We start from the raw sequence: 13,622 nt of genomic DNA on the forward strand, positions 1-13,622 counted from the left end.
TTTTTTTTTTTTTTAACAATTAGAATTTCACTATATTTGTATTGACTATATTTCTTACATTTCTAAGTTAACAATGATTACATTTTAATTATTATCAATTATTTTATGTAGTCTCAGATGAAAGAAGTGATAATTTTCTATTTCTTGAATCATCATTTTCCCCAAACATTCACTGTGGCCTGTCACGAGAAATGCTTATGCCAAATGTCTTGAAATTATGCTTCAAGCACCATAACGTGCCAGAAACGCTCTAATGAAGAAAACGTGTAGAATATTGTCTAATCAAGCGAATTTAGCAAAACTTTCTCCGTAAGTTATGAACGATATTGCACTGAAATCGCTTTGGAATAAAATCCACTGACAGAAATTATTATTATTTTTTTTTTTTCGGTGATAAGATCTACTCTATAATATGTCCTATGAGCGCAAAATAACTCTGACAGCCATCTACAAAACTTTATTTTCAGTTTTAGATTAATTCCCTCTATATTCGAAATGCCATCATACATGTTTGGCACAAATTTATATAAGCCAATAATTAGCGAGATTCCCAGCAGCCAGTAACACAATTCAGCATTGTATTCATATTCTTGCGTAGTCATGAATTCTGTTTTGAAGAATAATGAACATTTAACAAGGTTGTACACCATAAACTGCTAATCCATTATTCTGAAACTTGGATCAAGTATGTTATTTGAGTCCACTGCACGCAATGTATAGGATTAATACAATGCTTCAATTTTCTACATTATATTAATCTTCATAAGACATTTTACATAAGCCTGTGCGTGTGCCAATCGACTTTTTATAGTATATGAATCACTGTAAGGAATATATGTCACAGTTGGAAGACGATACACAATAAATACACTCTACTATACAGCATACAAATAAATAAACAATATATTCGTGAAAGAAGGAAACAATTAAACTTATTTTTATACATTAAATTCTCTGTACGTGCGAATTTAATAATACACAAAGAGTGAAAAAAATGCGTAACTGGACCGGCACTCAACTCCGGGATCTTCGGCGTTTCGTACTGATGCGTTAACCAGTACGGTACCCAGAACACCCAACACTCTCCCACCTTTCGGTGCTCTTCCACTCACACCATATGGCTCGTACCACTTCCTAACTTTGTGCTTGGACAATCCAAATAGGTTGTGGTACAAGCCATATGGTCTGAGTGGAAGAGCACCGAAGAGTGGGAGTGTATAGCTGTTTTGGAAGCAGACTGGGTTGCGTAGTAGTTAACGCATCGGTACGGTATACTGAAGATCCTGGGTTCGACTCCCGATCCAGTCATGCACTATTTCACTTTGTGTGTTAAATAAACAGTACGTTACAGGATTAAAAATCAATTATTATTGGCAATGATTGACGTACTTTATATCGTTGTACTTTTTTTGACTCAAAAACTGCCCAAGAGAATTTAGCTTTAAGCATCTAATTTGTTTCGCTCTATTTACAGAGTGACAAGAAATAACCCGTACGAATGTTTGATACCATACATTTATTAAACCGAAAGAATTCGCTCTTTACCGCACCGATTCGCGGTTAATCCCTGTCTCACAAGCGATTTTTCTCACGGAAACCCTCAGATTTTGTTGCATTTGGTTTTTTATGATTTTGCGGTTCTTGGACGTGTTGATGGTACGCTTTCTTTCTTCCTCTTCCGGGACGGTCACCTTCATAGCCGAGCTCCTGAAATCGTGAACTGCGCCTGAAACTGGCGGTTTTAGAACACAAGCAAACGAACAATTTCTTATTGACGCTTTCCTTGATGAAACAGTTCCAACGTTACCCTGGGCTTGGTTGCCATTTTGAAACAAAAAATACAGCCGAAAAAAATGTACAGGTATAAAAGATTCCACCGAAATAACACTTATTTGGCTACAGGACATTACATTCCTCGCAGGATATGCCAAACTTTGTACGGATTATTTCTTGTCACCCAGTAATCCACTGATTGATCTCTTTGGACATTATTATAGTTAAACAAAAATTACAGTGTAAAAGTTAATAATTATTTCTGGGGATATTTCAATAATCATACTGTGTATTGTCATCTCTCTAGTGTCTTAATGAAAAGCTTGATGAGGGTATACCTTAGTACCAATTTCACCTCAATAAGTGGAGGATTTATCGTATAGTACTAATTTTTTATTATAAAAATAGAATAGTTTTTTTCTCCTCGACTTCCTCCAAAACTGAGCATGAGGATTTACACTCAAGTCATATTTTGTTGAGCTCTATCAATTGGCGTGTCTCAACTTTGAACAAAGATGTTTCCCTTAAAAGCTTACAATGTAGATTTTTTTAAACCTAATATGTAAAGTTTCGTAATGTGGCAAAACCCCACAAAATTAAGGTCGTGTTGAACAGAACAGCGCTTTTAAAAATAACTAGCTGAACCTGCGCTCTCTACAAAGCATATCAGTCACATATGAGCATGAATCTCTTTGTCATTCCTCACATTTGTACATATCCATTTACAGACACAAGTGAAAGACGTCTCGATAAAAATTGGCAACGAGTATCATAAAGGGAAGATTTTTTTTATTATTATTTTTTTTCAATATCTCACACCCTTTGCAAGATTTGACTCTGCTTCTAGTTGAAGTTTCTAATTCATGTACGATCAATGTTTTCTTTCTTCTTGCACGCAGTATGTAATAAGAAGATATATTACATACACAATTAATATAATGTCAGTGATACATGGTGTTCATTGAGCAAAACACTCCAAACAAAGATTCACCACAGACTGGAGAAATGGTTCTTTCGTTTTTCATTATCATTTGGCCATGAAACAAACGCCTGATATATATATATACAACCCCTATGTACAAATGTGGTGTTGGAATGTATAACTCGTAGGATATGATGCTCTAATTTTTTTTAATTTCAACACTTCCAGTATACTCCTAAAAATGTAATAAAGAAACAACGGCCATATTTTAAATATACAATTAAAACTAGATAATCTACAGAAAATCTGGAATCGACCAGCAAAAACGGCAAAATAATATTTGCAAATCTTGTTAACAGAAAATGAATACATATTGACTGCAATAAAATCAATACTGATTTCAAACTACAAGAGCTTTACAAATAAATGAATATTCCACTAGTTATACTTAGATAGAAACTATTCTAGAATATGATGATAAACAATCTAACGTAAAACAACAGCAGTGACAATACTGTACAATACTTTAGCTTTAGGTAAAAACAAGTATTTAAAAACAAAACAAAAATAAAATCTTTTAATAAGGTAGATCAAAATGAACAAATCAAGGAAACTATTACTAAGAACTTACCCTTGCGATATTTTTTCTATTTCTCGTTTTAGACTGGCAGTTCGTTTCCGAAACAAATTGGTCTTCTTCTTTGCTAATGCTATGTCATTGCTGGATTCCTCGGCATCAAGCAGTGCAAGTTCCTTTTTCAGCCGCGCAACCTCTTTTTCTTGCATAGCTTTTTCCAATTCTAGATGATCTTTCTCTGATTTGATTTTAATAGTATCAGCTTTCGTTAGCAAATATTCAGTCCTTATCTGTGCACGTAATGTTTCTTCTTTATTTAGTAGCTTCTTCCGCTGTTCGAGCTTTAACGTAAGTATGCGCTGCAAAGCAGTTAGCCCCAACTTTATAATTTCACCTCTGTAAAATGTGAATATTGCAATAAGTACAAAGATAGATAGTAGCAAACAGATAAGTACAAATAATAATAATATAATGATGGTTTGAGGACAATGCATAATATGGTAAAATTACCGAATATGCCATAATAACCTCTATAAAAGTTATTGCAATAATAATAATAATAATAATTTTATTAGACACCAAACAGCATACATAGCTACTAATACGCCCAGACGGTAGGCACATGATACATGCAACCCTACATATACAATAGTCTTAGATTATATTTAACAGGAGGCAAAATACATTAGCAATACAAGCTATACATGCAATTTATATCATAAAATAATAATAATAAAATGAACATACAGAAAATTTTAAAAATATTACATATAACATGTAAATAAAGACTCGTATCTAGGATAAAAAAGAAAAGTGCAGTATCCGAAAAAAAAAAAACTTAGAAAAGATGATAGGGAAATAAAAGATAGATGACTAAATTACGAACTAACAATACTTAAGGAAAACCTTCCAAATGGCACCTCGTTAAATTAAATAAGTAAACATTATAGGTTCTTTAGAAATTTAATAAATTCTGAAAAAACTTCAACAAAGTTAGTCTGGAAAATATCTAAAACAGAGTAATATTTGTTTGCAGTATCTATAGTTTTATAAATAGAACATTTTAAAATAGAAACATTCGAAACAAAAGGAACAAAATTTCTAATATTACGGTAAGGAGTTCTAAAGGAAAATAAGCCATCAGTAAAGAAACCTCCAAGAAAAATATTATGAAAAAATTTACGATCAAAAATATAGTGTCTATCGGTTGAAGATAACAGGTGCAATAGCTCATATCTTTAAAATCTTTTGAACTTCCATCGTAACCGGCTACGAAGTTATTCTGAATAGACTCTATGACATTTACAAAATACTTTGCTTCATTCCAAATTACCGTGCCACACTCCAAAGAGAACGCACGTTACATAGGTAGAGAATTTTACACGTATTTTGAAAAATTACGGCAAAGCCATTTTAGCATTGCTACGTTTTTCTGGTTTCAGATGTGATTACCTGTAAATGTTTTTGGAATAATAAGTTGCTGCCTAATATTATCCCTAAATATCCAAATTCAATTCCCTGATTATCAATTGTATATTTATAAAACAAAAGATCAGTTCTTCTTGAAAGTTATACCTTAAGTTTTAGCAATATTCAGAGGCAGAAAATTATTCTCTGACCATTTAAGTAATGTTTCAATATTTTCTTGCAACATAACTTGATCCAGAACAGTACTGATTTCATTAAAGATTTTTATGTTATCAGCATACATTACTTATTTACAGGTTAACTTTTGAGGTAGGTCATTTATATACAGGAACAACAGCAAGAGACCAAAACTGGAACCCTGGAGTACACCAGATGTTATGTTATAAATGGAAAAAATCTAGCCATTATACCCAAGTCTAAATTTCCTGTTACTTAAATACGAATCTAGCCATTTTATTATATGATTTGATAATTTGTACTTGTACAGCTTACTTATTAATAAATGAACAGGCAATTTATCAAACGCTTTTTGCAAAATCAAAGTAAATAATATTAGTTTGACATCAGATCGAATAACAGAAGACTATGAACAAAGTTTGCCAAATCTGTAGTAGCTGATTTACCATTTATAAACCCACGTTGATTTGTGTCTAACTGATCACAGACGCGCTATACAAGTAGTTGTACATTATTTTTTCAAAAACTTTAGGAATAACATTCATTATAGAAATTGGTCTATAATCATTGATTTTGTCACCTTTAGTCTTGGGTATAGGTGTTACGGCCACAACCTTCCAAACTTCAGGATAAATAATGCCATTCAGTGGCGTATTTACGATTTTGTTTCAGGAGTGGGGCTTGGCTAACTTTGTTCCTGGAAATGTGAAAATTCTGCAAGACAGTTCATTTGCTTTAATATAGTAAATACAATTTCCGGGGGAGGGGGGGGGGAGAGCTTGAGCTCGGAAGGCCCTCCTTAAATACGCCACTGCATCCTTGTTTAATTAAACTCCAATTAAACAAAGATGCTAGCACTGGTGAAATTATCTCATCCACTCCTTTTATAATGAAAACAGGTATTCCATCTATACCAGATGCAGATTTGATATTTAAGGATTTAATAGCATCTCTCAAATTTTTAGTTGTAATAAGAGGTGGCTTCCTCTCACAGGAGGTTTCTGGTAATGTTAAATAATTATTTCTATCACTGATACTTGGAAATGTCTGATAAACTGTTACTTACAAATCCAAATAAATGCAAATAAATTTGCCAACAAGCCACAGTCAATAATCAAAGAATTATTTGTAACAATTCCAGATGCAATTTTGTTATTACCCTTAGATATACTTTATATATATATATATAAATCTCCAAAATTTCTCAGATTACTATTTAATTGATTTTCCATTTTAATGTAGTAAATACACTTATCTTTTAGTTAAGTCTTAAAGGCTTTACGGTAATTAACAAAATAATCAAAATAAATAGTCTTCATAATTTGATGTAATTTTATACCTTTTATGTGCTAAATTCTTTGCTTTTAATAAAGAAACAGATTTTTTGGATTACCAACAAGGATATTTAGATATTCTAGGACTAGAGTTCCAATATTTTTTTCCATAGCTGATACAATTAATTTTTTCAAGATCCAAAGCTGCTTTATTTGTATCTGGTTTTAGCAAAATATACAAATCAATATTAGCTAGTTGTTGATATAATGCATAATAATCACCTTTAGCAAATTGAAAACGTTCAGAGAACATATTCACTTTACAACTCTTAGGCAAAAAAACAATGGTTTCAATCGGATAATGAAAAGGATCAGGATCCGCTACGTACTGATTAGTTTCTTTGACACTGAGATTGCATTGGTGATAAGATCAAGAACGGAGACAGAAGGTTCAACACACAGGGTAGTAATTTCCAAAAAGTAGATAATAGTTGGAACTTCAATTTAGAGTAATAATGTATTCCTGGAAGCTGGTCATTATTTAACCAATCAATTTTGGATCTATTGAAATCTCTGAATATCTGTGTATCATTTTCAAGAGGATTCAACCTGCCAGAAATGTGGTTTAGGTAATTTTTAAAATTCACAGTGGAAAAGGTTGGTTGAAGATAAACACACGATATTAAAAGTCTTTGCAGAATTAAATTTTAGTTCAATTTACTTGTAAGTTCAAGATCAGGCCTGCGATTTACCATGAAGATTTTCCATATTGCTATCAGAGATCTACCACCTCGTTGATATGACTTCATTATATAATCTGTTGGCTTTAAAACAGATATACATATCTGGGAAATAATAGTAGTCTTTATGAATATTGGACAATCATGTGTCTGTTACCGCAATTATATCATATTTACAGTCAGAAATTGAAGAGAAAAAAATCACAACTCTTAGTTCTTAGTACACGGACATTTTGATACCAATTTTACGGTTTAACTTCGTCATGCCTAACAGGAGAATTATGATTGTTGACAACTTCGCAATAATAATAATAATAATAATAATAATAATAATAATAATAATAATAATAATAATAATAATAATAATAATAATAATAATAATAATAATAATAATAATACATTCCATATGAGATCAACAAATCAAGGTGACTCATATGTTTTATATTTTCTTTAAATTTTGTACAAATGTTATGGTACCCAAATACAACTCACTTGTAAAATTTTACAGCTCTACCTCAAAGGCGGCTTTTGTAGAAGCCACATGAAATTTTGAGGTTTTGTGTCAAAACACCTAAGTCCGTCCTCGACTTAAAATACTGAAACCGTTAGATCTCTAGTTATATTGAAGCTTTTCGAAAATGGTTTGCACTGAAACAATCTTAGAATTTGTAACATTTTAAAATATTGCAGTAATGAACTGCTTTGATGGTTAACTATATGAATTCCCCCATCAAATAGAAAAAGAGGAAAATAATGTCAAAATTTGGCAATTATTTCTTTTTTAAAAAAAGTCCACCTAATATCAAACCCAAATTTTCCAACTAAGTAGGTATGGTATTCCTCTTTATCATATAAAATTAGGAGGGTGTTTTTGGTATGTTCAAGAAAAAAAATTACACAATTTAAGCGGGCGGACCTTAGCGAGTTTCCATAGTGTGGGAAAAGTACCTGTGGCAAGAGAGAGTTACTTACAATCTGAATCGTTTTCCCACTACCGACTTTTATTACAAAATTCTCTAAAAAGAGTATATTACAAATATCCCTTGAATGTAATTTCTCTAATACCGGGTCAAGAAAGTTCTAGGGTAGGATCTTCACTGAGCTCCGAAGCAAGCTAAATGGAATGGATTTTGGGATCTCCAATGCTCCACGAAAGCAGAGGGGGATTAAGAGTCACAGAGCTCTGAAACAAGCTAGGTGACTGAGGTTAGGAGTCCAGACAAAGCTCCGAAGCAAACAGTTCCGAGTTCCGAGCTAGGAAGAGAGAAAGCTTAGAGTTCCAAGTAGAGACTTTGGGTTAGGTATCCCCTAGAACTCCGAAGCAAGCTAAAGGAGGGAGGTGGCCAGTCATAGACCGATGGTTGTTGCTGAAATTCTCTCGGTTATAGTAGAGACGTTCTATTGGTCCTCAACCGGCTCCCTTTGAACTCAAGCAGAAAATTTACCCTAACCACCTTCATAAATAACACTCCAAATAAGCCATAAACAGCACGTGTTTGGTGTAGAGATGATACGTTGTTGCCATCGCTAAACTTATATTATCGATAGATACATTATGTAATAATAATAATAATAATAATAATAATAATAATAATAATAATAATAATAATAATAATAATAATAATAATAATAATTAAAAGAACTCAATATACTAGTATGGACATGGAACGGTCAAGGACTGATTTCTGGGAGTGGCAAAGAAAGATTGTATTTTTTTCTCATCGGGCTTTTGCGGCACTGATGCCTCACGTGAGGGAGGGGGGAAGGAAAGGGGCGAACCACTTAACATGTTTGGTTCGTACAAGCGTTATCGTTATGAAATTACACAATATTAACAATATGCTATATTTAAGAGTAAAATAAGCACATATCATGAAAGTAATGATTGATTTTTTTTTAAATCTTCATTACAACATATCCAAATTGAATGAAATATTTCAGTTTAACGTCCCATAACTATGCCCTTCAAGCTAAGGGAGACGGAAGGAGGAGGATGCAACGAAAACAAAAGTAACGAAAAAACTAGATAAATCTGTCTTTCTGCGAAGACTACTGAAGAATCAGGAAGCAAGAGGGTGAAAATTGCAACATCGCTTTCTTTTTCAGCAGGTCAATTGGAAGGCCACCCTCAACTGGGAGGACATGTTGAATTATCCCTCCCATGTAACAAAGAAACATGTAGTTTTCTTCAATAGTGTTCCGCTTCCTTTGAAGCCGCCTGGGGACGGTTTGAGCGATTTTACTTTATATAGGTACTCCAGGTGAGGTGGTGGCGTTGGTGTTGCTTCGTCGTCATATGACCAGAGGTCGCTGGTGTCCCTGTCGTCTGCAGCTATAATAATCCATAGTAAAACGCACATGGTTTATGTTTGTCAATAAGGCCCAGGTCGGTTGTTTGTAAACAAAACCATGTGAGATATTACAAGATACTTACATTTAACTACTAACATTTACACAGTTAATTCCGTTCTTCAAGGTGCACAACGAATTTTGTGCTGTTCTACAATTAGCAACTGTTTATCAGTTTTAATATCAACTGTGTTATGTTCAGAAATTTCATACTTTGTGCACTTACAAGATAGTAGAAGCTATTAAAGAACAGTAAAATTTTATATAAGAGGTTTAATTTGTTAATATTCGTACCAGCTAATATTTACACTGTTGAAAAAACCATAAACAATCATTTCCGAACAATACGCGTACCTGCATGTATAATACGTTTACAGAAGATACCATATTTTTACTACAATAAACAATTATTTGTCCAGCGAAAACAGTCACAAACTTTCCAGAACCATTGAATGAAATAGATTGGACATTTCACGTGACCATTTATTTTATATTTTTTAAAAGAATTTTAGCAATAACTGATTGGGACTATTCAACCTATTTGTACACTAACATACAATTTGTATGGAACAATGTCGTAAAACGAAAAAAAAAAGCTCATCTCTGGGGTGCTAGAGATTGGAATTCCCGACTTCCGCATGTGTAAATTTAACGTCCAACGGCTATGCTTTTTAGGCTAAAAGAAACGGAAATGAAAGTGAACGACTAGTGAAAGAAACTGGTCAAGAGACTGTAAAAGAAAACGGGAAATTGGATATTTTACGAATATATCTAACTATAATTCCTATTTTATTCTGTTGATTTTACTTCGAAAAAATCTCTGTAATAAACGAATTTTCTTTACAGCAGAAGAGATAGTGTTAGTACATTAATATCAATTGACTGCCATTTTTAGGAGATACACAAGTACTTAAGATGAATGGACTATTTATTTCATCCTGTTCACTCGCGTTATGCTAGGAATGCTAAATTACCTTAGTTCTGTATTCCATGATTCCAGTCTTTCATTCCGTGTTTCAACATGTTTCACCTCGCTCTTTAATACTTCCACTCGATTTTTCAAATTCTCCACTCTGTCTTCGAAACAGCTCTCTCGATCAGCACTGTTGGCAGGGCCATAAAAGGATATCTTATGAACGCCATCACTTGTTACCACACTCCTACAATGTGGACAAGAATTTGACCTGTAAAGAAGACAAACAATTTTCTTTAATACTTTTTTATCCCTCATTCAATTTTTAATAACAACACAACATAATTACCAAGTTTACACATCAAAAATAGGACTCACATTATTTACAACGTTCGGCGAAAAGGACAAGGAAAACCAAGATCATAAGGATTTATGAACATCCATCTTACGTTCATGCATTCATGTATTTATAACAGGGTGGATCATTCATCTTGAAATACCCATGTAACTTCTGAACTAACAGATAGAAATAAATAAATAAATAATAAAAAACTGAAATTATATACGAAACAACTATTAACAGAAGAAACAATTCTACATATTCTGCAATACTACCAGGTTAACAGTGCTGCAAACCCTATACTTTTTCATGCGGTATAAGTCAGATAATTTCAAATTTACAAATGAAATTACTTACAATACCACATTTTTATTCAGTGTTGCTAACTAAGGATGCTACAGTATATCACGAACATACAAATTTTGGAATCCTCTACAACAAAAATATGGCAACTGAACCAGACGAGGCAACGTGCATCCAAAACACCTTAAAGTCTAATATCATACTATGGTCATTTCAGGGACGGATCCAGGGGAAGGGTGGCAATCGCCCCCCCCCCCCAGAAGATGAAACTTTCTTATTTTATATATATAAATGAAACCCATCCCAAAGTTTGGAGCCCTTCAAAGTAGCAGTATGACAACCCACCGCCCCCAGAAGTCGGTCCTGGATCCGCCCCTGGGTCATGTTATGACGAATTTTAAATAGAAACAAATAAAAAGATATGAAAATGGCTTTTAAAACAGTCTTTACTACAATCTAATATCTCAAACTGATAAGACAAAAAACATGGGTAGACACTGATATACTGCTTAAAATGACATTTGTCGGAAATAATTGTTGCTGTCCTTTGCTTTCAAAACCAAATTTGAAAATGAGTGGCTTCGTCCCGTCTTGCACGAAAAACCTAACTGTGAAACGTCGAGTTAACAAACGGCAAATACTTCTATGGACTGCACAGCGTCAAGCACATTGAAGTAGTTCATACAACGAAAACCATACGATAAGAAGATTAAAATTATTTCTAGCAGAGCTTGTCTATTGCACGAAACCCTTCAATTTGCATTGAAATATGTTTGAGATTTAAGTTAAATTTGTACTTATTAGAAACGAAAGTATAATTTTAAATTTCAGAAATAAAAATACATATATTCCCGTTATAGTTTACAGTTTAAGAATTTAGTTGTACCTATTTATTACATCTTAGGAAAGGTTTGGCAAAAACCATGTTAAAAAAAAAAAAAAAAAAACACAGTTCTTTTGGTTTAAACCCGTTTTTTGTTTGTTTGTTTAAATAATCAGCTCTATGTATTTATATTACATATAGACAGAAATAAGTTTGTTTCGCCTTGGTGTTATGCACAAACGGGGTTAAGCTAGAAGGGGTCCCGAGGTTAAGGCGGAATCCAAACCGCTTCTAGGCTTACATCCGAGAGAAATTGTCCTTCATTTGGACTCGTAACCGGGACAAATTGGTCACAAATGTGATGAGTCTACCGATTCAGTCACGAAGGACTCCTAATAAAAATACGTTGTACTGATCTTTACATACTTGTTAATGTACTTGTCAAGAGTCATTTCAGAAGGACAAAAGATAAACAGTTGCACAAGTGAAGCCATTATACTGACTTCTATATAAATCGGGAAACTCCCGCTTTAGCCATCGGGAAAATCCTGTTATTACTTTAAATGCAAAGCAATAACGGCAAAATCCCGTTACTGCTTTGCATGTAAAATTTTAAGGCTAACGTATCATAATCAGTACGCTAAAACAGGTATTAAATTACAAATTTAGTATGTAGATATCATTCAATAAAATTAAAACTGAAAGTCCAATCCACACTAATATTGGAAGCTACGTGGGCAGTCCATAAATGTTTGCCAATTTCTTCAATGTATTTAAGCAATATTGGCTTCTTTATGAAGCAACAACCACTCAGGCAAGCAGAAACAACAATTTGGTTTCGTTTCGTACGTTCAGGCTTAATATCCTCATTTAATACCGAGGTGATCAAGGAGAAGACTTTCGCTTAAAATGACATCCGAACTGCCACTTGTTTACACTTGAAAGAAGGATTGTGGTTCGACCGAAAATTGAACATGGGACGCCTCGATTAAAAGGTGAAAAGGAGATAAAACTAATACAGATGGTTTGATATGTGGAAACGTCACCATGAAGTTCCACGATTTAAAGCATTTTTCTTTTTTGGTTTAAACCAATTTTTTTTAACAACTGGTTTAAACCAGCCAATCATATCTTAGGATGTATTACGTTTTAGGATACATTTAATAAATATTCATCAGACCTAAATATATTTCTATTCAACATGATTGGCCGTACATAATCCTCTATTTTTCATTACATTATTCTTTCTCTCTCATTATCCATGTATTATTGCAGTGACTTGTAGTATTATATCGTCGCATTTCACCACATTAAGTATCATGCATATACAGCTAGCCCGAAACCTCGATGTATTCCTCGGTATTAAATAGCCTTAATGCCTTGTTCAACACATACACAGAACAATTTGTGTGACACGGTCACGCATCATTACGTAACTAGGTTCACTTTGGTCTTGTTGTGTGAAGATCATTGTGATCGGATTTCGAAATAGAGTAATAATACTACTAATGCTGTTACAGATTAGCAACAGCGAAAAGTCAGGATTCTACGCATTCTATCTTAGTACTGGATTGCCATACAAGCGTTTCCAATTACAACATACAATTAAAACGCACTTACGTTATACTGACATATTACTGAACAGCCTTCAGTATTCAAACTCCTAGAAATGATTATCTAGATTAAATTTTACAATGCTGAGTTATTCACCATTTGGTAACTAACATCTTATAGTTTTCTAACTAGATTGTGAATTTTATACTCTTCTTTCCTTTCCTGAAAGTTAATTTCGACGTGAAGAGAAAGAAACAGAAATTTACATAAAATTGCACATGATTTCGTATTACACGAAATTCGCATCACCTTTAAGCCATTTTGGATACCTAATATGCTTAACAGGCGAAAAAAAAAATTAACGCACACTAAACTCGTAAATTACAACTTAAATCGGGGTTTTCGAAGCTTGTTATAGTGTATTCGCAGAAAAGTGTGGAACAAATAAC

At 33.3% G+C, this 13,622-nt stretch overlaps 1 protein-coding gene across 1 annotated transcript in view; it reads right to left on the minus strand.

The window, feature by feature from the left end:
- Window positions 1–13,622, minus strand: part of LOC145690350 (uncharacterized) — a 71,768-nt gene that overhangs the window by 18,504 nt on the left and 39,642 nt on the right. The window contains exons 3-4 of the mRNA XM_081765162.1: window positions 10,215–10,424; window positions 3,327–3,668 (exon numbers count right to left, since the gene is read on the minus strand). Of these exons, the coding sequence (XP_081621288.1) occupies window positions 3,327–3,668; window positions 10,215–10,424 (552 nt within the window). The remainder of the gene's footprint in view (window positions 1–3,326; window positions 3,669–10,214; window positions 10,425–13,622) is intronic.

Source organism: Thermobia domestica, chromosome 7 (genome assembly GCF_964235325.1).
Source record: "Thermobia domestica chromosome 7, izTheDome1.hap1.1, whole genome shotgun sequence".
NCBI classification, from domain to species: domain Eukaryota; kingdom Metazoa; phylum Arthropoda; class Insecta; order Zygentoma; family Lepismatidae; genus Thermobia; species Thermobia domestica.